The 27,311-nt window shown below is 34.8% G+C and overlaps 1 protein-coding gene across 1 annotated transcript; it reads left to right on the forward strand.

The window, feature by feature from the left end:
* Positions 1-9,200: 9,200 nt before the first annotated feature.
* LOC111412244 (endoplasmic reticulum oxidoreductin-2-like) lies at positions 9,201-13,878 on the forward strand. Its single transcript, XM_023043093.1, has 9 exons — positions 9,201-9,576; positions 10,022-10,153; positions 10,239-10,497; positions 10,815-10,925; positions 11,455-11,570; positions 11,921-12,025; positions 12,107-12,309; positions 12,923-13,046; positions 13,264-13,878. Exons 1-9 carry the CDS (start codon positions 9,415-9,417, stop codon positions 13,402-13,404), a joined length of 1,353 nt encoding a protein of 450 aa, XP_022898861.1. The 5' UTR covers positions 9,201-9,414; the 3' UTR covers positions 13,405-13,878.
* The last annotated feature ends 13,433 nt before the right edge of the window (positions 13,879-27,311 follow it).

Raw genomic sequence — 27,311 nt, forward strand, 5'->3', positions numbered from 1 at the left:
CGTGGGTCGATCTGCTTCTTTTGGCTTGGCAACAGACTTCTGTAACCGACCTCTTCGAATTAAGGATTCAACTTCCTCTTTTAAGTCCCGGCAGTTATTAGTGTCATGGCCCATCGTCCTGTGGTATCGGCAGTATCGTCCCTGACGTTGTCCGGCCTGTTCGTCCTTTAGGACTATAGGTCTGGGAAATGCTTCTTTTGTATTGGCTTGCTTGAATACCTCTTCCAAGGAGGCTTTGAATGGCTGGTACTCCCGAAACTTATATTATGAGCTCTGGGACGTTCTCTTTCTTTCCTCTCCTTCTTTCTTTCTGGTTGAGGACTGTAGCTTGGTTTTTTTTCTTTCACCACATCACTGAGGTCAATTTCGCGTCTTGCTTCCTCTTGGTTAGAGGTTGCTTCTTCAATGCTTATGTATTTCTCAGCTCGGTTCAGGAACTCGTGATAAGTCCTTGGATCGTCCTCGTGTACTGACCACCAGAATCTCGTTTTGGGTCTTAGTCCTGCTATTACGACCATGAGTGCCGCATCGTCAGATATTTTTTCCACTTCCCTGGATTGCTTGTTGAACCTACTCAGATCGCTTTTGAGGGATTCATTTCTTCCATGCTTGATGCTCACTAGACGTTCTTTGGGTATAGTTCTAGCCTTGGAGCCCATAAACTGGGCCAAGAATGCCGTGGTTAGATCATTCCAATCTTTTACCGACCTTTCGTGTAGTCTCCTAAACCATCTTTGGGCTTTGTCTCCCAGAGTCAGGGGAAATGCCCAACACATGATTGTGTTGCTTGCCCCTTATAGCTCCATCTACAAGGTGTATTTGTCAAAGTGGCTGAGGGGGTCACTATCCCATTCGTATGTGGCGATCTGGGGAATTTTCAATTTTTCAGGTAGTGGTTCCATAAGGACATCCTCAGTGAAGGGGGAATGTCGTTTGGTTTGATAACCTTCAGTGCCACCTTTGTTCTTAGCCTTCAGTTCGGCGATGCATTTTTTAAACGCACTTAGTTTAGGAACTATTTGTTCCAAAGGACGTTTCAGATCGGTTTGTCCTTGCATAGAAGTCAGCGAGTGATGGGTCCCCAATCTGTCAAACACACTTGCAGTCCTTCTCGCCTCGGGTTCCTTGCTTTTGGCCTCGTCGATTTGGCTTCTTGATGATTCTCTTCTTGAAAAGTGGAAAGTCCTCCTGGTGGAGGATGCTTCGCCTTTATCTTTATAGAGGATTCCATCTCGGTATCTGGTGGGGACGAATGGGCTTGGCTCCTTTCCAGTCATCCTACTGCATTTGTCAATTTTTCCAAGGTGTCCCTCATTGCAATCATTTGAGGGTCCTGTCGTTGTGGGGAACTCGATGGTATATTCGTTTCATGAGGGTGGGTGTGAGATGGATTTCTGGAACTTGAGCTATGACTCATGGCTCTTGAAATTTTTGTAGAGCGAATGAAACTATTTTTCACAATTAGGGCCCTCCTTCTAGCGCCAAACTGTTAATATCAAAATTAGCAAAGATAATTTTGAATCAACTTTAAGAAAAAAGGCGATTTATGTTTAAAAAAGACCAAAAAGATGTAATTTTAATGTGATTATGCCATAAGTCGTCGTATGAATTCGCTCTACTTTTACAAAGGTCCTATTCAACTATTTATACATATACATAGTTTCAGCCGAAATTACATCAAATCAGTAACAATGCCGAGCTCAGAACTTGGGTTGGCAAATTCTCCTGTGATTGGTCAATGAGGCCGATGGTCATGTGTCAATATATTACCTAGGTAATGATGACCTGTAAGGGGCTGGAGTTCGAGAACTTGGAATTGGTTGTTCTGGGCAACGATGACATCACCTATGGCAAGTGTCTCTGATGATAGGGTGATGTGACAAGGGGTAATCATGATGTTTTTCTACGATAACGGCAAGTAACTCCGACCTGAGAGTGTGGACCGAACTTACGTTTGACTGAAGTGGGGTTAGCAAACTGTTTATACCAGATCGGAGTTCGGATGTCAACAAATACCAACTCACAAGAGATAGGGAAAGAAGGCAAATCAGGCCCCTGTTAGGTTTGATTGTGGTGATTTTGTTTCGTTGTTTACTTATCAAGACAAATTTGAAAATGAGTCTAACTCATATGATGATGCTATTAACTGCAAATATACTAAAAATTGGAAAGCTTCCATGGAAGATAAAATGTCTTCACTTCTTAAAAATAAAACTTGGGAATTGGTTAAAGATCTAGAGGTTATAAGCTAATCAATTGTAAGTGGATTTATAAGATAAAAGACGGTGAAGAGAGAAATAAAAGTACTAGATGTAAAAGCTAGACTCGTAGCTAAAGGGTTCAAACAAAAGGAAGGTGTTGACTACACTAAATATTGTTCTTTTGTAGTTAAATGTACCACTATCAGATGCGTTCTTTTCTTGTAGTTCAATTTAAATGGGAACTTGATTAATTAGATGTTAAAACTACTTTCTCTATGAGGATTTAGATGGAAAAAATTATATAAGGCAGCCTGTTGGTTTTGTTAAAGGGGATTCTGAAAATATTGTTTGTTTATTAAAGAAATTCCTTTATGGGTTAAAACAAATCTCAAGGCAATTGTACAAAAGGTTTTGCACCTTTGCTTTGAAACATAATTTTCAAAGAAGTAATTATGATACTTGTCCCTACTACAAAGGTAAAGAAGGTAAAATTCTCTATACTTAGTGCTTTATGTTGATGATATGTTATTTGCTAGTTATGACAAGTCTAAAATTGACGATATCAAATAGAAATTGAAATATGAATTTGATATAAAGGATCTTGATTCCGCCAAAAAGATCCTTGGCATGCAAACTCTTAGGAATAAAGAAACAGATCTGTTATTTTTGAATATTCATGATTATGTGATCAAAATCTCGAAAAAGTTTAATATGTTTGATTGTAAACTTGTAATATTGTCACTTTCAAACTATTTTAAACTTTCTTCTGAGTTCTATCCTAAAATTGATGAAAACTTTGATAGAATGTCTAGAATTCCATATGCAAATATGATTGGATTTGTAATGTATTTAATGGTATGTACAAGACCTAATCTTGCTCATAGTGTTAGCATACTTAATAAATTCATGAGTAACCATGGAGAAGAACATTGGAATGTTTTAAAATGGTTTCTAAGATACTTGAAAGAAACTTTAGATTTTGGTCTTGTCGTTAAAATGAATAAAGATGGGATAACTTTAAAAGATTTTACTGATTCTGATTTTGTTGAAAATAGAATCAATAGGAAATCTACTTCAACTTATTTCTCTACTCTGTGTGGTACTATAATTAGTTGGAGATCTCAATTTCAAAAGGTTGTGGCTTTGTCCTCAATTAAAGCAGAATATATCGTTGCTTCTGAAACTATTAACAAAGGTATTTGGTTGAGTAGGTTGTTGGAGTGAACTTGGTTTTATTGATGAAAATGCATTTGAGTAAAAATTCCATCTTTTATGATAAAACTAAACACATAGACATTAAACATCATTTTAGTAGAGATATTATTTCAAAAGGAATTCTGAAAATTGTTAAGGTTTCTACCTAATTTAATCCTTTATATATGGGAATTAAAATAATACCTTTAAACAAATTTCGCAGTTCATTTAAGTTATTATCTATTGATACTTTGTAATGTATAAAAAAGTACTTAGAGCAAATGAAAATTAAATTACTAATGTTGCTCTTGGCTGCACTTTTGGTTCCAAATTTCTTGTAGCAAGGTGAAGATTATTGAGGCTTGAACCAGTAATCTGTGATTTGCTCCCAAAATTTGGCTTAAATCGCATTACTTGAAATGCAACATTTTTAAGTTGAGGCATTTTTTACATGATGAGGCAAGTGTCCTTATCTTGGCCTTTCATTTGGCATCTTTGATGTATTAGATATATAAGGCACGCAGTGTCGTTTCATTTGACACTTCTGCCTTTCCTCTTCTTCTTCTTCTGACGATCTAAGTTTGAGAGATATATGCCTTTTCTATTGAAGTCTAGGGTTTTGATATGTGGTTTTATTCTCTCTTGAAAAACTCATTTGAGACTAAGATTTTTTTTTAGCCTCTAATATCTGTAATATTTTAAGTGATTATTAAAATAATGAGAGGATTCTTGTTGTTATAGTTTCAGTAGGCGTGTTGAAGTTTCTTGAGTAATTATTCGTAGATCTGCTGTTTATTGTTAAAGAGATAACCGTATTGTACTTCTCTCTTGTGTTGGAAGAACCGATCTATAATCTTAGTTGCCATTTTGGGCTATTTAGTGGAACCGAGCATACATCCAATTTATTAGATGCTCAAGGGGGATGTTGGCATTAGATATGGTGGCCGAACCTTCGGAGCTTAGCCCGAAAGAAATCGCTTGTGTTAAATCTTTTAAGTTTCTGGAAGTATACTTTCAGTTATTTGGGATTACTCTAAATCTTGTCTGAATATCGTGTTATATGGGCCTTTTCACTGATGTTGACGTTAGATGCAACCATATTGTGTTAGCTAGCTGATCCAACTTGATATTCATCTTTTCGAACATCTTCTTCATGCACTATATAGGGTTTTGTTGGTACATGTCGAGCTCTTCTTAACTAGCAGAGAATGTTGATATAGCTTTCTCTACACGCTACATAGTTTCATCCATTCATGCTTTTGTTCCCCCTTTGGTATGAATGAGCTCAAAGAAGTCTGCTTTTGGAAAGAAATAAAAACAAAGAAATAGATGAATCATATAAAGGGTTTAATTGGGGGAGCCTGGCCTCAAAATTCTACCACAATAGTTCCACTCTTTATTCATGACATTAAATAATGATACATTTCAACTATTAATTCTCCTATACTACTGGCATATGCAAAAGAAATAACCAACTTAGGACTAACTCCTGACTTTTTCAAATGAAAATTAAAAACAAAATAAAAATAAATAAAAATCTGCACTGCATAAATTAATAATTGTAACACTTTCTCGCTTAAAACCTCCTTTCTGAGGAATACTAAACACCTTGTCAAGTTTCTCAAGTTTTAATTCAAAAAAATTATAAGCATGATCTACTAAAACTCTATTGCCAATGCTAGCCATCTGCAACCACTTATTCATACACATCCATGAATCTTGCAACACTTCAATTCTCTTGCTATTATTTCTACCTTTTTGCATTTTCAACTTGTTTTGAAATCTTAGCATGGTCTCCATTTAGTCAAGAGTATTGAAAATCCAATTTTTTGACCAAAAAAAAAAAAAAACATTAATAAATAAAGTAGTAATTTTTTTTTTTAATACTATCTGACAAATGCTATGGGAATAAAATAACACTTAAGAATTAACTAATCAATCGATAATTATAAGAAAATACATTAGAATTTAATTGATGGTAACTTCTAAAAAAAGTATATAGAATAAAATATCATCAATAATACTGAAGACTTCCCATCGAAGATTAATGATTGAAGCACCGTCAGTTGTACGTAACATCATCAACGATATTGTCATTAATAATCATCTCGATGGAGTTACATCGATAATCAACAATTTATCATTGTAGATAATTTTATCTGAATTATCAATGAATATAAATTTCTATCATTTTTAAAGATAACATAAATTGTTTTAAACAAATTGGTAAAAAAAAAATGTTCGCTAATTAAAGATATAAAAAAATAAAAACAAAAATAAAAAAATAAACTAGGTGATAAACAGGGCAGGTGACCTACCTCACCTCGGCCGAGACCACCATGTTGCCATCCCCATGAATAGTCAAGATCAGTTGGTGCTTAGGACATCAGTAATGATATGTTATATATTAAGAGAATATATATAGCCCCCGTTTGGCCCCATTTTGTAGTAATGAAAATAGGAAGAATATATCATTTTATTTACAAACATCCTTGGTAGGTGGTAGCTCAATTGGTTGGTGCTTGAGAGAATATAGCCCCCGTTTGGCCCCATTTTGTAGAAAAGAAAATAGAGAGAATATATATATATATATATATATATATATATATATTTGTTGAAAAATGAGTGATTGAAACTTGAAAGAGAAGGAAAAGTATTCGATTTACGTGTAATATTATTTTATGGAGAATTATGTGGTTAAAAATAGGAGAGAGAAAAATGAAATGTAATGGAACGAAAATTAATGGGGGCCAAACGTGGCATAATTTATGACCTAATATTTTAATTTTAATTTTTTTTTTACAAGTTTATTAATTTTAAAATTAAATTTCAAAACCGTATTGTATTCTTAATTGAAGGTGAACCCTTGGGATTTGTAAAACAGACCAATATTGTGGTTGAAGGAAACCCATTGCATGGGTGTGCACCATTGGTCCAAGATCTGTTCGATCGCTTCTCTTGGTGCGGCCAATCTTACTATCAAGCCTAGTTTTTTCCAGTAAATGGGCCCCCAAATGACTGAATTGATCAATACCAAATCTTCAGGGACCAGTTCGAAACGTCCAAAAGTAAAACGTCAAGAAAAATATGTTAGGGACCTAAATTTTGCACAAAGAGATATGTTAGACACCATTTGTGCTCAATTTCCAAATTAATTGTTCCAATGGTGATAACTTATATCCTAATAGTGGTGGGCACAAAAATTGAAACCCTAAACCCGACCTGACCTGGTTCGTGTTAGGTTGGATCGATTTGAAGATGAATTCGGGTTGATTCGGGTGATTATGTATTTTAAAGTAATTTTATTTTTGTCAGTTCAAGATCCAAGTTGTGGTTTCACCCAAACCGACCAAATCTACGAACAAACCTAAAACTGGAATACTCCAATACCAAATTTGAAGACCAAAGTCGTCTCATCCTTTCACTTGCTAAACCTAGATCGTCCGCCTCTGCCTCCACCCCTGTCCCAACCTCCAGCTCTACCTCCGTTTATTGTCTCGTACTTTTTTTCTATCTTCATTTTAAACTTCATTTGTTCGTAAAGATGCAACTGGAATTGCGAGTATGTGCATCATGGTAATATTTATGAATTAACAAAGATTATATAGGGAATAATAATTATTGTTCATAAATGTGTTTTTGTACTATTCTTGAGTATGAGATTATTCCAGATTATTCGGAAACAAAGCCGAGTGCATAGAGAGAATTAAGGAGCACTGGAGGTCGGTAATCTCATTTAGCATGAAATATTTAAATAGTCCGTGTAGCTTTATGATGAGTTTTTATCACTTGTTGCTCTTGAATGGAATAAGGCATGTATTAGTGGGAATCCTTTTAGTTAATGAATCAAAGCTTTATTATCTAATAAGAGTTTTAATGTTTAGTTTTTGGAAGTGAAATTTGGCAAAATTTCCTCAATTGCGAATTCACGTTGCAAGACATTACGTGGTTTTGAATTACATAAATAATAGCGAGAATTTTCACCTACAAATGAAGTCAGGGAAAGAAAACTGCAATAATGGTCACTGTGATGTAAAATAACAAAGAAAAAAAGAGAAAACTAACCCAGCCCAAACCAACCATACCCGAAACTGGTTTGTGTTGGGTCGATTTTAGCATAATCAAAAATCGAATAAATCGGGTCAGGTTGGGACCAAAATCGGCCCAACCCAGCCTGTTGCCCAATTCATTGAAATTTAAAATATCGAGTTTTGATCACTGAATTTTGAAAAAAAAAACGTTGTACGTTACTCATTAACATAACTTCTGTCTCAAACTTCTAACAGAATTGATGACGTAGCTAAAGGAATGGACATGCGGCACTCCGTCAGATAGTTAGACTTTGATCTAATCGAGTTTTGGCCACTAAATCCATGTTTGAGCCACATTCTATGAAAAAAATACATTATTCAAATCAAATCAATGAGGAATGTGTGTTAAAAAAAAGGAAAAATTTTAGATCTGCGTGAAATATTATGTCATTAAAGAATGTGTGGCTGAAATGTTGTCAAATCACTGTTGTAAAATGTATTTTTTTTTTAAATAATGTGGCTCAAACAAGCCCTAAATAAGAAATGTCTTCTGTTACGCACTAAACTTTGACAAACTTCTTCTATTACTCACTATAAATTTGGATTTAATTAAACTTTCATTTATCTCCCTTTAAAATAAAACTCTTTAATTTTCATCCTAATTTTTAACCACACATTTATAGAATAAAATATTTTACCCGTAACCTCAAAGAATTTACCAATTTTTTAATCATATATTCTCCAAAAAAATCACTATTTAAAACTCTTTTTTTTTTTTAAATAATGGTCATCAAACAGGGGCAAAAGTTCATTGTTAAAATTCGAATTTAATTTAATTTTAACAATAAATATATTGAGTGTTTCATTGCAATTAATAGTTACTTCCTTTACACAGCTTTGCAAGTATTGTTTAAAGCACCATGAATTATTACTCAATTACACAGTAGTTATATTTTATTTTAATTTATTTTTATAGAATTTTAAACTATGATAATCACAATATTTGAATTTTGCAACGGGACACGTAATGAATTTGTTGTTAAATAAAATTAAATCCAAATTTTAACAATGAATTTTAATTAAATCTAAATTTGTTGTGAGCAATAGAAGACGTTTGCAAAAGTTATGCAGAGGAAATAACGACTAAATGTAATGAACATTCGATATATTTATTGTTAAAATTAAATTAAATTTGAATTTTAACAACAAAATTTAGCCACTGTTTGATTGCCATTATTTAAAAAAAAAATTAAATAGTAATTTTGGAGAATGTGTGATTAAAATGTTGGAAAAAATTTTGAATTTTCGTTTAAAATATTTTATTATACAAATTTGTAGTTAAAAATTAATATGAAAATTAAAGATTTTTGTTTTAAAGGTAGATAAATAGAGGCATAATTAAATATAAATTTATATTGAGCAATATAATACGTTATTCAAAGTTTAATAGCCAAAGTTCGACTATAGCAAAGTTCAGTGGCTAAAATTCGACCACCTCAAAGTTTAGTGGCCAACATTCAACTATATCAAAATTTAACGGTGTGACGGGACGCCACATAAATATTCTGTCAACCGTGTCATTAATTCCGTTAGAGATTTGAGATGAAAGTTATGTCAATGAGTAATGTCCAATATTTTTAAAAATTTTGTGGACAAAATTTTATATTTTAAATTTCGGTGAACAATCAAAGACATAGATATAAATTCAATGATCATTGAAAAAATTAACTCTATCAATTTCTATATTTCTGGAAGTTTCGTTTTCGCTGGTTCTTGAATACGAATATTGATCGAAAATAAACCAGCAAACGACCGCCGTTAGTTTCTCCAACTTTACTCTTCGTTCGAAGATCAATTATAAATAAAGCAAATAGACGTTTGAAATTTATAATCACATTTCACAGCACTCTTTCTTATAATCAGTGATTTCTTCCACGATCCATTTCTATCGAAGGGCGAATTTACAGAATTTCCGGTGTCTCAGTCAGATGGTTAAATCCGAAACTAAGAAGAAAATTCGATTAAACTCTTGGAGGACTTGGATTATTATTGGCGCTCTCATTGTTCTTCTCTTCGCTATATTATTCGTTCCGAGAAATTTTCACCACACCACTCTCTTCAATCGCATCAGAAACTGTAACTGTTCTCAGGTAACTTAATAATTTATGAATTTTCTCACAATTAGACTATCCGTGGAACGGATATTTCTGTACCAATTTATGTTTCGAGCTGTAAATTTGTGAGATTTTAGGTTTATTTTATTTATTTATTTATTTATTTTTGGAAATCTAGTTTATTATCTTTTTATGGAAAGATTACTCTATTTATTTCCATTCTCACAATGCTAATTAAATACTATGTAATTGTAACCTGCTAATTTGGAACAGCTCATAAAATAAATAACTTCTTTTTGCAAATTGATTTAACTAAAAACATTTTTGACCTAATGGTTGCTTCGATATATTAATTTTCAAAATTTAAGAGAAAATATTAGATCAAGTGATGACTTGAATTTCAAGTCTTAGATTTCCATTTTTATTTAGAAGTTTTCAATTTTCACCTTCTTTATCCATAGAAATGTGTTTGTGCATATAGCAAGGGCTTAAGTATTATGGGATAGTGGAGGATTGCTGTTGTGATTATGAGACTGTAGATCGGATTAATGAGGACGTGTTGTATCCATTGCTCCATGAGATTGTGAAATATCCATTTTTACGATACTTTAAGGTACGCAAAGTTCTATATGAATATTGTATGGTTTTAAATTCCATATACGTCTCTCCTGGTGACTGATTTTCTTTCACTGCGATAGGTCAAGTTGTGGTGTGATTGCCCTTTTTGGCCTGATGATGGTATGTGCCGTTTGAGGGACTGCAGCGTATGTGAATGTCCAGAGAATGAGTTTCCTAAAACATTTAGGGAATCCTCTTCCCATAGCCACTCATCAGATGATATTGTCTGTCAAGAAGGAAAGCCAGAAGCTACTGTTGATCGTACAATAGATACTAAAGCTTTCCGAGGCTGGATAGTGGAAGACAATCCATGGACAAATGATGATGAGACAGATACTGGTGCTTCTTATTACTTTTCCCCATTTTTTACTTTTTTAACTGTTATATATAGTCCCTCCCCCCCTCCCCCAGCCCCAACTTACGCAACGTTTTATATCTGAAAGCCCTCGATATATACCTTGTAGAAGTGATCCCATACTTGTATTTTTTATTCTTCCTATCTGTCCACCAATTCTAGTCTGCATGCTTCTCACCTTCACAATTGGAATAATTTGTCCGAATCTTTTATCTTTAGGACGCATTCATTTCTTTAGTCATGATGTGAGATTCATATGCTTTAATCTTGAATTAACAGCTTTTGATTTTGTTGATTACAGATGAAATGACCTATGTAAATCTGCAACTGAATCCTGAACGCTACACTGGCTATACCGGTCCATCTGCTAGAAGAATCTGGGATGCTATTTACACAGAGAATTGTCCCAAATGTAAGTCATATACCACCTGACTTAAAGTTATTGAACGAGAAAAAGAAAGGGTCGTCTTTTTGTAACTGATTATATGAAACGGATGGAGTTGGGATCATCTTGTCCTAAAAGAAGTAATTGAAAATCTTGTTTGGAGGCTGAAGCTGCTCTAACTTTATCCATGGATGATTAGTTCTAGCCTATGATTTATATCTTACTATTTGTGTTCTTCATCCGTACATTGGCAAACTTCTATTTTAAGTTTTTATGCTACAGGGAAGAAAAGTTGATTACTATTTAAGTTTGTAGCAAGGTACTTTCCTAGCTAACTTCTCTGGATAAAGTTCATTCATTATTAACTGGTGGGCAATTAGCAGAGGGCATGCATAAAGGAAAATTTCAGATGAAACCATCTTCTAATGTTTAATTTGCCTATAGTTTTATGTTTACTTATTGCTTACATGAGTAGAAATCATTTCTCATTTTTTTTCTGTGCTTGTTTGTTGGGGTGGGCTTGTGTTTTCTTACTGATAATTGACATGCTCTGTAGATCCATCTGGAGAGTGCCAAGAGAAAAGAATATTGTACAAGTTGATATCTGGTCTTCACTCCTCCATTTCAATCCACATAGCCGCTGATTACCTGATTGATGAAAAGACAAACACGGTATTGTCTATTGTAATTGACTTGTATGCTTTTGTTTTATGTTATGCGAATGCCATGTTTTGGAAATTTGTCCTACACGAATGTTCATGTCAGATACAGGATGATTATTTTATCCAGATTAATTGTTAGCAAGATTTGACTCTGTAACTTCTTAATCTATATAATATGATGACTTGGAATAAAGGACTTGGTTTTCGAATCTGATTCAGTCTGAGCAGGATTCAGGTTGGAAACATAATTATTGTGTCTCATAGTTGATTGCTAAATAAAGTGAGTATACACGTGCATTTATGCACTACACTATTTGATCTGCCTATATCCTACGAATTTTCCTTTTGTTCTTATCGCAGTGGGGCCAAAATCTTTCCTTGCTGTATGATCGGGTTTTGAAATATCCAGATCGTGTCAGAAATTTATATTTCACTTTTCTATTTGTCCTGCGATCAGTGACAAAGGTGAGTCCATTAGCTTTGGAGCTTGTATTGTGGTTCATTTAATTATCTGTTTTTTAAATTTCTTCGTTGTATACTTTCTAGGCGACAGATTACTTGGAACAGGCTGACTATGATACTGGTAATCCTTTGGAGGACATGAATACAAAGCTTATGATGAAGAAGTTGCTGCATGACAGTAAACTTCAAGATGCATGCCCAAAACCATTTGATGAAGCTAAGTTGTGGAAAGGCCAAAGTGGACCTGAGCTGATGCAACAAACTCAGAGACAGTTCAGAAACATAAGGTTTTCTATTAGGCCCCGTTTGATTGCACGAAATTTTCCATGGAACTTGGAATTCGAATTCCAACTTTCACTTTTAGCCCATTTGATTGACAAAATTTTACAGGGAATTGATTTTCTATGAATTTCTAGGTACAACATCTTAAAACGTGATTTTCCACCTTTTATTTTCCTAGGGGGTAGGTGGTTTTTTGTTTTCCATCTTTTTTTTTTTTAATTGTTGGCAATGGGAACAAATTCTAGGAACAATGATAGAAGTGAATATCCCTTAAATTGACAATTTTCATGTGAAACAAAGTCAAACGAACACCAAAAAACACTTTTATTTCAACATTTTCCACGTGGAAAATTATACCAATCAAACTCAATAATTTACAATTCTCAGAAAAACAATTTTTAGGTAATTTAATTCCCTGGAATTCATTTTCTTTCTACCCAAATTCCATCTTCGCAATCAAACAGACCCTTAATGTTTTTACTCAAGCATTTTATCGACCCTGCTTCATGATGTGAATTATGACCATTTTCAGTTTCATATGTGCATTTTTATCTGCGTTCTTTGATCTACAGAATCCTGTGGTTTTGATGCTCCAAATTCCTCTTATAAAAATTGCAGCGCATTGATGGATTGCGTGGGATGTGAAAAGTGTCGTCTTTGGGGAAAGTTACAGGTTCTGGGTCTCGGAACTGCATTGAAAATTTTATTTTCCGTCAATGGCCAGGAGCATTCAGGTCAAACTGTAAGTTCTCTATGCTAAAAGGATTCCCTTGAAAGCTCAACTGCGTCATCATTTTTTGACGTTTCAGTCATAATTCTTGATTATGGCTTGAATTCACTTGTGCCTAACACTTGAGAATGTGCAACATAATTACTTTAATATATGATCTATGCTTATTCTTACTTAAACCTCATTTAAGTTGTTTGTGACTGACCACTTTGTTGGCTTTCATCTGCAGCTGCAACGAAATGAAGTGATTGCTTTGATAAACTTACTCCATCGGCTCTCAGAGTCTGTCAAGTTTGTCCATGATATGGGACCCTCGGTCGAAAGAATTTTTGGGAAACAGATATCTGCATCTGATCAAATAAGCCGATGACAGAGTATATTCGATCACACTTATTAACATTATTGTAGATTTTCCATTCAGCATAACACTGTTGGGAAGTTTCTTCTTTAGTAGTTATTCACAGATGTCAGAAACAATTTTCAAGTTCTTCGCCCCAAACCACCATTGACACATCATCGATGTAGGGCTGGGAAGCTGGTGATAGTAGATGGCTTCTTCAAAGACTGCTTGAATTGAAATTTTGATGATCAAAACCCTTTTTAACTTTACCCAACAGAGAGAGAAAAAAAAAGAATTATAAAAATGAACCCATGAAATGGTTAGAAGATGTATTTTTCTATTTAAATACTATTTTGTATCTATATACAGTATAGACTCTAAAATGTTTATGCTTTGTGTGGCGATAGAGGCAATACAGTTCCAAAATGGTTGAGATGGTTGAGCTTGAATTTTTTGTTTTCATTTTGCCTTTCCTTGTTCCTGAATTGAAACTTATTGACTAGAGTGATTGTTATGCAGATGAAGTTTATTATTATTATTATTATTATTATTATTATTATTGGGTTCTCTGGTGAGCTGTATCTGATGAATTTAGTATTGGAAATACATCATCATCATCGGGTTCTCTGGTAACCTATATCTGATGAATATAATATTGGGAATACACCGCATTTATCCAAAAACTAGACACGCAAATGAAACATAAACTATTAGTGCTTGTTGGGCACTTATTTGATTGATAAATAGTTCAAACAATTTTACTCATATATCTCGTGAGATTTATAAAAACTATATATTTCTTTATTATTTATTTTCATGTATTTATAATTTAAACATATTATAATAATGTGGAATTGGCACAAAATATTCTTATTTTTCAATGTTTTTGTACAATACGTAACGTCCGTATCTTTAATTTTTTTGACATTTTTGTACCCCTATTTTTACATTTAATTGTGGAATTTTTTTTCCCCATCCAATTTTCTAATAAAAATGTAAAATGTAGTAAATAAAGAAAAGAAAAATTAACCATTTTGCAATTATATTTCTATTTAAAATAAAAAAAAATTGCAAATGAGTGTAAATAAATTATTAAAATGATATTTAACATAAAATGTTCATACTTTTTAATATTATTGTGCAAAAATTTCAAACCTTCCAATTTTTTTGATATTTTCACTCTCATTTTCACATTATATTGCGAAAAAATACAAATAAATTTTAAATAAATAATTTTAAAAAAAAAGTGATTTTTAATTATTTATTTGTACTTTTTAGAAAAATTTGGAAGTAAAGTTACAATTTGTTCTTTATTTTTATTGTTTTATTTAAATAAGATGATATATTCATCGTTTTACAGCTTTCAATTGAAAAAATGGATCGCAACAAAATGTTAAAAATGAAAGGTATGAACGTTTCGCACAATAATATTGAAATAGGTGGACAATTTTTTATTGAGAAATTGGATGAAAAATACATTTTTCGTAATGAAAGGTTAAAACATGGAGGACGTAAAAAAATAAAATATAGGGACGTTTTGCATAATACATTAAAAGTTAAAGAACATTTTGTAATAACTACCCTTATAAAAATCTTGTGTGTCAGGAAGTTTCATTTCTTACCTTAGAAACTCAATTTTCTTTGGAACTCGTCAATTTATCTTTACGCAAGAGAGCAAAAGATCTAGTTCAAGTGTAAGTGTGTGCGCGCGCGCGTCTCTCTCTCTCTCTAGATATACATATAATTATATTCTATTCTATTTGGTAGTGATCATGAAAATTAAGAGAAAAGTGGTTCCACTTATAAGTGAAAGAAGTCAAAAAGACGGTTGAAATAATGAAATAACTATCAAAATTTGATTTTTTTGAGTGAAAAATTGTCATCAAATGAGAGCTCAAAAAATCTATTTTAACTATACATTTTCATAATAATACATAAATACAACACACACACAGAGTTTCTAAATAAATTAAAAAATAAACTATTTCAGAACTCTGAAGAAATAGGTGCTCAAGTCCACCAGAAAGAGTCGATTCACTCTCCGTTCACTTGTCTGGCCGATTAGAGTTGACAGTAGGTCACAATTAGAGCTTGGCCATGCTCAATTTGGTCAGAGGCAGGCGAAGTTTATTCTTCATGTTAAGCAAAGTCATCAATTGACAATTTTACAATTCAATGAAACAAGCAAATTTCTTCATGATCAGGGCCGGTCCTGTAATCGTCAGGACCCGAGGTGAAGTCTATAAATTGGGCCGCGACGAAATCAACGTAAATGCGAAATTCAACAGCATATCTTGCATCTTATTACTAACTTAAAACTTAACATTAAAACAACAAACAAATATATTATTTCAACGGTATATTATGCAACCTAATGCCCAATGATTAACCTAAAAGACAATTACGAAATATCTCAATTATCTCACAATTAGAGTTTTCAATATAGTTACTACATACGTCTATGCAATTGTTGATCATAAAATAACCAATCATATAAGCCAACTTTGCCACCATTATATAAGCTGACAAGACTTCAAACATTTTCAACATATTCAATAACAAGCTAGGGCAAGTCATTGCTGAATTGAGAAGAAAAATTTCGATGAAAATTATGGAATCACACTTTTGAGAATTCTATCGCCACAATTTATAAGTCTGAAATAAAAATTTCATCATTACACAATACTCTATTGCATTATGCCAGTCAAGGACGCTAAATAATAAATAGATATCAAATGTGATGCAAGTTCAAGTAGGACACACATTCTTAGATCAAGATATGTTAAACAAATTCCCATTTCTCATTTTGCACATCCAATGACATTTTCGATTATTGACGCAAAAATTTGAGCATTACAAATTTACAGAAAACAATACAAAATTAAAATTACATACAGACTTTAGAACTGTCCCAAAAAATTTGTGACCTTGTCTTGATGAAATTAAATTGGATCTTCAGTCGCACTATCATAGGCATGAGAAAAAACAAATGAAAAATCAATTTTGCCTTTAACTCTCTAAACCCTTTAAAAAAAAAAAAAAAAAAAAAAAAAAGGAAACAAAAAGGGGGCCAAAATTAGGCCCCCTTTGGTTTTGGGCCTGAGGCGTAGGCCTCAAATGCCTTAGCCCAAGACCGGCTATGTTCATGATAACAAATGAGAAAATGTAATGGTTGGAACAACTTCAACCAAAACCACCCAAATATGCTTAAATCCAACACAGTATTGGAATAACTCAGTTGGGTTCAATAACCCAGACTGTAAATATTTGCTTGAATGAGTTGGAATTACGCGAGAGAGAGAGAGAGAGAGAGAGAGAGAGCCTAACAACATCCAACTCTTACCATTCATTCCCTCCCTCAGCTAAGTAAAGTAAAAGAGGTGTTTCCTTAACAAAAAACGTATTACAATATAAAATCAAACGATGTCGTTTCCTAATTTGAATCACCGATACTTCCATTTACTCATTCCTTTCTTCTTTCCCCACTTTACTGGTACGATCTGTTCCTCTTGGTCTGTAGGTGAGATGAGTTCTTCATCATCATCATGACATATCTCCCCCTCAAAATGACCTTGTCCCTAAGGTTGAAATAGAGAAACTGGTCCCGAGTTGCAGCTGCGTCTTCCCATGTAGCTTCATTCTTATCGTAGCCTCTCCACTAAATCAGCCACTGTGTCACTGCCTGGTTATTTCTCTTGATAATTCTAGTTTGCAACACTGTTATGGGTTACCTGTGGATTGTTTCCTGTTCTCTGCCCTCTGGTAGTAACAAGATAGGCACTTCATGTTCTCTTATCTTTTCTTAAGCAAGGATACATGGAGTACTGGGTGTATTTTCAAAGTAGGGGGTAAGGCCAGTTCATACGCTACCTGGTCAACCTTTCTGGTGATTTGGTAAGGTCCATAGTATTTGATAGCCAGCTTCTGGTTGGTCCTTGCTATAACCGAATGTTGCTTATAAGGATCTAACTTCAAATACACCCAATCACCCACTTAAACTCCCTTTCCACCCTGTGCTCGTCAGCATAGAATTTCATCTTTGTTCGAGCTTGGGCAGGGTACTCCTTTAGATGAAAGTCCATTTGATGTCTCTCTTGCACTAGTTCTTTTACCGCAACCACATTGGTTTGCTGATAAGGGTCCAGTGCCAAATGGGGTGGTTTAATACCATATAGGGCTTCAAAAGGACTCATTTTAATTGCTGTGTGGTGAGTAGTATTGTACCACTGTTCGACCAGGGATAACCAGTCAATCCGCTTCCTAGGTTGGTGAAATGTCGCGCACCTCAAGTACATTTTCAAACACTAGTTAAGCCTATCAGTTTGTCCATCTATCTATGGATGGTATGCAGAACTCAGGTGTAGGTTAGTTCCCATCAATTTGAATAGCTCTTGCCAAAACCCACTAGTGAAAATCTTGTCTTTGTCTGACACAATACTTTGAGGCATTCCATGGAGCTTATATGTGTTATCAAGGAAGAGTTTAGCTACTGTGCTACCAAAAAAGGGATGAGACAAGGCAATGAAATGCCTATACTTAGTGAACCGATCCACCACGACCAGAATAATTGATTTTCCTTTTGAAGAGGGTAGGCCTTTGATAAAATTCACGGATATGTGACTCCATGAATACTGTGGTTCAAGCAGAGGTTATAACAAACCAAGGTAAGGAACATGTTTCACTTTGCATCTTTGATAGACATCACATTGAAGTCTTTCCCTCTTGGTATCTCTAATCATCCTCGGCCAATTGAAGTGTTGTTTAGCCTCGAATACACTAGCCTAAATACCAAAGTGACCTCCATTTTGGGAAGAATGGATGTTTTGAATCAACTTGGCCCTAATCTGACCAGTTCCCACATATAACTTCTTACCTTTAAATTTGAGTAACCCATTACCATATGAAAATTCAGAGTCTTCATTAGGCTTGACTAGCAATTCCTTAATCTGATTTGCAACCACCTCATCATCTTTGTAGCTGTCTATTACTCCACTATCCAGATGGGTGTTACATAAGAAATTGCTGCCACTTCAACTGATGATTCCTCCCTTTTGGATAGCGCATCAGCTAACACGTTATCCACCCCTTTCCTGTATTGAATCTCATAGCTGAGGCCTAATATTTTAGTCAACCATTTTTGTTGGATAGGTGTAGTTATCCGCTGTTCCAGTAAGTACCTTAAGGATTGATGGTCTGTCTTGATGATAAAATGGTGCCCTTCCAAATAATGTCTCAACTTCCCCACTGCAGTAACTAGTGCTAGAAGCTCATTCTCGTAGATGGACATCCCTAATTTCTCATCGCAGATTCCTTTACTGAAGTAGGCAATTGGTCTTCTATTTTGCATTAAGATAGCTCCCATACCTCCATGGCAAGCATCAGTTTCAGTAATAAAAGTTTGATTAAAATATGGTAATGCTAAAACCGGGGTGTTACACATTGCCGATTTCAACTTCTGGAAAGCCATGTATGTCGCCTCATCCCATTTGAAGTTATCAACCTTCAATAGATCAGTCAAAGGTCTCGTAAGGACTCCATAACCTTTAACAAACTTTCTATAATATCCCATCAATTCTAGGAATCCCCCTTAGTTGCTTGATGTTAATAGGCTTAGGCCACTGTTGCATGGCACTAATTTTTGTTGGATCTGCTGTCATCCTTGCTATCGATATAATATGACCCAAATATTCCGCCTTGGACTGGCCAAATGACCATTTAGTCCACTTAGCATATAGCTTATGCTTCTCCAAAGTTTCAATGCTCTAGATAAGTGTCTACAATGGAAACTCACATTAGGGCTATAGACTAGTATGTCATCAAAGAAAACTAACACAAACTTCCTCAAATGCTCCCCAAAAACTTCATTCATCAAACATTGGAATGTGGTTGGGATATTTGTGAGTCCAAATGGCATAACCTTGAACTCATACAGGCCTTGGCGTATCTTAAATGCTATCTTATGAATGTCAGATTTAGTTACTCTGATTTTATGATATCCAGCCGTCTGGTCAACTTAGAAAACCATTTAGAACCCTGCAATTCATCAATCAACTCATCAATTAAAGGCATGGGATATTTATCCTTGATAGTGAGGCTATTTAGTTGCCTATAATCCATGCAGAATCTCCATGTTCTGTCCTTCTTTTTAATTAATAACACGGGAGGCATAAGAGCTATTACTTGGTTGGATGATCCCAGTTTCCAACATCTCCTTTACCATCTTCTCCATTTCTGTCTTTTGTATGTATGGGCACTTATAGGGCCCTATTCTGAAAGGTTGAGCCCCTTCCTTAAGTGAAATTTTATGGTCATTGAACCTAGGTGGTGGCATATCCTTTGGCTCTTCAAATACTTCTGGGTAATGTTCAATGATGTCATGTATCACCTCAGGATATGATTCTTCGTCGACTTCGTTAAGTGAATAGATTTGAGCCATGATTCCATATGATTGCCTCTAAATCCATCGAGCCATTTGTTCCCTTTCCATCATTATAAATTCTTCTTTTCCCAATTCGCTATCCAACTCAACCTCCATTCCTTTGTAGCAAAATCTAATGATGCTTTGTACAAAATCAAACATGACTAGGTTAAATTGGCTCAACCAATCCACTCCTAATACTATGTCACTGTCCCCCCAACTTCAACACTCTCAATTGGAATTGACACTCCAATCCCTGTATGGTCCAGTAAGTGGGTTGCATATTGCACTACCATTCAATTTATCTCCATTTGCCACAGTTACTGCATAGGAAAAGTAACTTCCACTTTACACCTTAACTCCTGTATTAGTTTCTCATTGATGAAGCTATGAGTGCTTCCACTATCAATGAGAATGGCTACTGTCCTCCTCTTTATTTGCCCTGGTATCCTAATTGTCTTAGGTTTCATACTCTCAGAAAGAACATGGATACAAATCTCCATGACTTCCTCCTCTTCCTCCCTCTCACAGATTTCCAGTTTACATTTCTCTTCCCCATTTGATTCCACCGCCTCTTCATCATCTACTAACATGAAATTCAACATCCTGTTTTTGCAGATATGCCCTAGAGTGTACTTTTCATCACACTTAAAGCACGGACCCAACCTTCTCTTGGTTTGAATGTTAGTACGGGTGATAGTTTTGAACTTCAATGGAAGGTTTTTTATTATTTTTATTTTTATTTTTTTTTGCTGGGTTCATTAGTGGGGTTATGTGGGTATTTAATAATATTTTCAAGAGGTTTTGGGGGAATGTTGGACCATATGGTTTGGTAAGTGGGCTTAGTTTGGGATTTGGAAGTTTTGTTTTAGGCTACAATAGTGTTTTCCTGGAAAAGAGCAATCTCAAAAGCTCGGGATGCAAAAGTCGGTTTCACAATTTTAACCATGGATTTGATCTCCTCTTTCAACCCACTGGTAAATATCGAAATATATTATGATTCTGGGAGATGGGGTAATGAAAGCACAACTTGTGATTTTAGATCTTCAAATAATTCTTGATATTCAGCCACACTTCTTTCTATCTGATTTTACTGAAGGTTTCAATAACTTCTTCTGCAGTCGATTCAGCAAACCGTCTGCATATCTTTGTTGAGAATAAATCCCAGTCTGCCATGGGGTTGCTATTAATAAACCCATGGAACCATACATTAGCTCTTTCGTTTAGGTACATTTCTGCAATACTGATTCTAAATTGAGGGATTTGATAAAAAAGCCTAGTCAAACAATGATTTTGATAAAATAACCTTCCTTCAATGTTTCTTGGTCAAATGGCATTCATTTATAAAATACAATAAACAAATAATGTCAAATATCTAAAATACCCTCATCATGGAAAATACCCAAATACCCCTTTCAATCTAATTAAATCCCTCAATTCATCTACAAAATGCATTAACCTGTTTTTCCTGTGATTTCTTCCCTAAAATCTTGATATTCATTGTATTTTTCTTCTATCTTCTCCAACATTGTGAGCATTTGAACAAGAATTTTATTATCTATATTATCTACATTGAGATTTCCACTATATTTAAAGAAAAAAGAAAGGTATTTTTAGAAATCTCATTTACATTGGTACTTTTATTGTTTAATATAGTATAAAATGATATTTTAATTGATTTTATTTTCTCATTTGGTGTATATTTGTATCGTCCGCAATTATTGGATGATAACGATTGGAAACGACAGTCCATTCGTTATCTGTAGTGTAGAACGACACTACAGTCGTTATCCTCCATGTAAAGTGACAGTACAATCATTATCTGTTATGATCTGTCTCTTATTGATAATATATTGTGGTTACTTTGATAATTTAAATATTGTAACTATTTTCATATTATTTTAATATATACTTGAATCGATGAAGTCATAATGATAGATATTTATTTTTTGTTATAACAAAATATCACGGTACCATTTCGAGTATTTTACCTAAAAAATATAGAAATGATGTTTAGATATTAAATATCATTGATCTAGTAACAATTTATTTTTAAATATACAAGTTATCAATTATTCGTATCGTGTTTACATAAGTAACGACACTTGTGCTGTTTTCATAACAGTAACATCACTAGTGTTGTTCTCATTTTTCATGTTGTCCAAGCAATGAGAGTATCTTTCAAATTATGTGAGCGGCATGTCCATTTCGCAAATTACATGAGTTCAAATTATGGAATATCGAGGTCTGGAAGGCGTGTGACAACTCATACTCTTGTTTATCGACAGAACGACACAAGTGACATTTAATGGCATCTATGTTGTTCTGTTGGTTTCTCCTATATTTCGCTTTATTTTCACCGCATCGACCTTAAAGGATCGGGCCTCCTAACTTAAGAAAGTCAAAATTATTAATTACGTAACAAATAACAGAAGAATTGGCATAGATTGTAGATATCGCGTTGGTGAAATCACAAGTCACCATCCACATTCATTAGAAAACTAAAGTAATGAGGGTATCTCCCAAATTATGTGAGCAACATGTACATCTCGCCACTCGTATGAGTTCAACTTCTCGAATATAGGGGTCCAGAAGGCTCGTGGCTACTCAAACTCGTGTTTATTGACAGAACGACACAAGTGCCGTTTAACGGCACTTGTGTCGTTCTGTCGATTTATCTCATTTTTTCCTTCATTTCATCCGCACATCGACCTCAAAGATCGGATCTCCTAACTTAAGAAAGTCAGAATTATTGATTATGTGACGGATAATGAGAGAATTGGCATGGATTTCGGTGAAATCACAAGTAACCATTCACATTCGTTAGAAAACCAAAGCAATGAGGGTATCTCCCAAATTATGTGAGCGACATGTCGATCTCGCGACTCAAATAAGTTCAAGTTCTCGAATACAGGGGCCCGAAAGGCTCGTGACTGCTCAAACTCGTGTTTATTAACAGAACGACACAAGTGCCGTTTAACAGCACTTGTGTCATTCTGTTGATTTCTCCCATTTTTCGCTTCATTTCCTCCTCGTTGACTTCAAAGATTGGACCTCCTAACTTAAGAAAGTCAGAATTATTAATTACGTGACGGATAACGGAGGAATTGACATGGATTTCACTGAAATCACAAATCACTATCCACATTCGTTATAAAACCAAAGTAATGAGGGTATCTCCCAAATTATGTGAGCTACATGTCCATCTCGCGACTCAAATGAGTTCAACTTCTCGAATACAGGGGCCCGGAAGGCTCGTGACAGCTGAAACTCGTGTTTATTGACAAAACGACACAAGTGCCGTTTAACAGTACTTGTGTCGTTCTATTGATTTATCTCATTTTTCACTTCATTTCCTCTGCGTCGACCTCAAAGATCGGACCTCCTAACTTAAAAAAAAATCAGAACTATTGATTACGTATCGGATAATGGAGAATTGGCATGGATTTCGGTGAAATCACTAGTTACCATTCACATTCGTTAGCAAACCAAAGTATTGAGGGTATCTCTCAAATTATGTGATCGACATGTTTACCTAGCGACTCAAATGAGTTCAACTTGTCGAATACAAGGGCCTGGAATGCTCGTGGCTGCTCAAACTCGTGTTTATTAACAGAACGACACAAGTGTCGTTTAACAACACTTGTGTCGTTCTGTTGATTTCTACCATTTTTCGATTCCTTTCCTCCGCGTCGACCTCAAAGATCGGACCTCCTAACTTAAGAAAGTCAGAATTATTGATTACGTATCGGATAATGGGGAATTGGCATGGATTTCGGTGAAATCACAAGTCACCATCTACATTCGTTAGAAAACCAAATTAATGAGGGTATCTCTCAAATTATGTGATCGACATGTCCATCTCGCAACTCAAATGAGTTCAACTTCTCGAATACAAGGGTCCAGAAGGCTCGTGACAGCTCAAACTCGTGTTTATTGACAAAACGACACAAGTGCCGTTTAACAGCACTTGTGTCGTTCTGTTGATTTATCTCATTTTTCACTTCATTTCCTCTGCGTCGACCTCAAAGATCGGACCTCCTAACTTAAGAAAGTCAGAATTATTGATTACGTATCGGATAATGAAAAATTGGCATGGATTTCGGTGAAATCACAAGTTACCATCCACATTCGTTAGCAAACCAAAGTATTGAGGGTATCTCTCAAATTATGTGATCGACATATCTACCTAACAACTCAAATGAGTTCAACTTGTCGAATACAAGGGCCTGGAATGCTCGTGGCTGCTCAAACTCGTGTTTATTAACAGAACGACACAAGTGTGTTTTAACAACACTTGTGTCGTTCTGTTGATTTCTACCATTTTTCGATTCCTTTCCTCCGCGTCGACCACAAAGATCGGACCTCCTAACTTAAGAAAGTCAGAATTATTGATTACGTGACGGATAACGGTAGAATTGGGATGGATTTCAGTGAAATCACAAGTCACCATCTACATTCGTTAGAAAATCAAAGTAATGAAAGTATCTCCCAAATTATGTGAGCGACATGTCCATCTCGGGACTCAAATCTACATGTCCATCTCGCGACTCAAATGAGTTCAACTTGTCGAATACAAGGGCCTGGAAGGCTCGTGACTGCTCAAACTCGTGTTTATTGACAGAACGACACAAGGGTCGTTTAACAACACTTGCTAACTTAAGAAAGTCAGAATTATTGATTACGTGACGGATAACGGTAGAATTGGGATGGATTTCAGTGAAATCACAAGTCACCATCTACATTCGTTAGAAAATCAAAGTAATGAAAGTATCTCCCAAATTATGTGAGCGACATGTCCATCTCGGGACTCAAATCTACATGTCCATCTCGCGACTCAAATGAGTTCAACTTGTCGAATACAAGGGCCTGGAAGGCTCGTGACTGCTCAAACTCGTGTTTATTGACAGAACGACACAAGGGTCGTTTAACAACACTTGCTAACTTAAGAAAGTCAGAATTATTGATTACGTGACGGATAACGGTAGAATTGGGATGGATTTCAGTGAAATCACAAGTCACCATCTACATTCGTTAGAAAATCAAAGTAATGAAAGTATCTCCCAAATTATGTGAGCGACATGTCCATCTCGGGACTCAAATCTACATGTCCATCTCGCGACTCAAATGAGTTCAACTTGTCGAATACAAGGGCCTGGAAGGCTCGTGACTGCTCAAACTCGTGTTTATTGACAGAACGACACAAGGGTCGTTTAACAACACTTGCTAACTTAAGAAAGTCAGAATTATTGATTACGTGACGGATAACGGTAGAATTGGGATGGATTTCAGTGAAATCACAAGTCACCATCTACATTCGTTAGAAAATCAAAGTAATGAAAGTATCTCCCAAATTATGTGAGCGACATGTCCATCTCGGGACTCAAATCTACATGTCCATCTCGCGACTCAAATGAGTTCAACTTGTCGAATACAAGGGCCTGGAAGGCTCGTGACTGCTCAAACTCGTGTTTATTAACAGAACGACACAAGTGTCGTTTAACAACACTTGTGTCGTTTTATTGATTTCTACCATTTTTCAATTCATTTCCTCCGCGTCGACCTCAAAGATCGGACCTCCTAATTTAAGAAAGTCAGAATTATTGATTACGTATCGGATAATGGGGAATTGGCATGGATTTCGCTGAAATCACAAGTCACCATCCACATTCGTTAGAAAACCAAAGTAATGAGTGTATCTCTCAAATTATGTGATCGACATGTCTACCTAGCGACTCAAACGAGTTCAACTTGTCGAATACAAGGGCCTGGAAGGCTCGTGACTGCTCAAACTCGTGTTTATTGACAGAACGACACAAGTGTCGTTTAACAACACTTGTGTCGTTCTGTTGATTTCTCCCATTTTTTGCTTCATTTCCTACGCGTCAAACTCAAAGATTGGACATCCTAACTTTAGAAAGTCAGAATTATTGATTACGTGACGGATAACGGGAGAATTGGTATGGATTTCAGTGAAATCACAAGTCACCATCCACATTCGTTAGAAAATCAAAGTTATGAAGGTATCTCCCAAATTATGTGAGCGACATGTCCATCTCGGGACTCAAATGAATTCAACTTCTCGAATATAGGGGGGCCCGAAAACCTCGTGGCTGTTCAAACTCGTGTTTATTGACAGAACGACACTTATGTCGTTCTGTTGATTTATCCCATTTTTCGCTTCATTTCCTCCGCGTCGACCTCAAAGATCGGACCTTCTATTGAAAAATATTTATTTCATGCTTATATTGAAAAAATAAAAATCTGAATTTTTTTTTGAAATTCGGTTTGGTAAGTGAATATACGGTGTTCTGCACTCTCGATATTTGTAAGTGCAAAAATCGTTATATAAAAATACACTGCAAATTCGGTAGGCAGCATATATGGTAAGTTGCAAATACCGTAGGCAACATATATGGTAAGGTGAAAATATGGTAAGTTGTTTGCAAATACGGTAAGCTGTAAATACGGTAGGCAGCGTATATGGTAAGATGAAAATACGGTAATGTAAAAATACGGTAAGTTGTTTGCAAATACGGTAGGCTGCAAATACGGTAAGTTGTTTGCAAATACGGTAGACTGTAAATACGGTAAATTGCAAATACGGTAAGTATGCTACAAATACGGTAGGCAACATATACGGTAAACTGCAAATATGGATTTATAATTTGTTATAAATGTATAAAATTTAAAAATATAATCTTCACATTCAATTCAATCATATCAACACTATCAAAGAATACAAACAAAATAGTTTGTATATTTCTTATTCAAACATGAAATATACAAGCATATTTTTTTAGATAACATACTGCTATACAATTTTAAAAATAATTTATAATTATTTTCTTATATTATGAAAATATTTTTAGATATTGCTTCTAAAACTTTCCAAAAAAATCAAAATTCATACACTAATAAAAATATAATAAATACAAAATTCGTGCAGCGCACGTGATAGCGACTAGTTTAAACATAACGACAGTTACACCGTTTTAATGTTTTATCTCAATCCAGTAACGGCACAAGAGTCGTTTTATAAGCAGTAACGACACTTGTGCCGTTCTTATGAACATGTTTTTGTCTTTATAACGCTACTTGTGTCGTTCTCCCTATCTTGAGTTATATGAACATTATCGTCGCTTTTGTCATACTCGTTATTAAGTTTGTCACTATAACGGCAGTTGTGTTGTTCTCTATATCTTTTCAAGATCAGTAACGACACAAGTGTCATTCTCAATGACCTTTTCATCCTCTAAACAACACTTGTGCCATTCTTTTAGAATTTTTCATCTTAGTAACGACACAAGTATCGTTCTCAATGACCTTTCATCCTCAAGCACTAGATCTCTAAATTATGCAAGAAAACTAGATCATGTGACATAGAATATGGAGTATTGAACTAAGTTAACCCATTTGCTTGTAACGACATTTGTTCCACCCTCATAGATACTTATATAAGTCCAACAACAACACTTGTATTGTTTTAATGAAAGTTTATAATTTATGCAATGTCACT

This window comes from Olea europaea, chromosome 16 (genome assembly GCF_002742605.1).
Source record: "Olea europaea var. sylvestris chromosome 16, O_europaea_v1, whole genome shotgun sequence".
Lineage (NCBI taxonomy): Eukaryota > Viridiplantae > Streptophyta > Magnoliopsida > Lamiales > Oleaceae > Olea > Olea europaea.

Coding starts and splice junctions, on each gene's coding strand:
- LOC111412244 (XM_023043093.1), top strand. CDS start 9,415: ATGGTTAAATCCGAAACTAAGAAGAAAATTCGATTAAACTCTTGGAGG. Junction 10,498..10,814: donor TGATGATGAGACAGATACTG/GTGCTTCTTATT, acceptor TGTTGATTACAG/ATGAAATGACCTATGTAAAT. Junction 12,026..12,106: donor TCCTGCGATCAGTGACAAAG/GTGAGTCCATTA, acceptor TATACTTTCTAG/GCGACAGATTACTTGGAACA.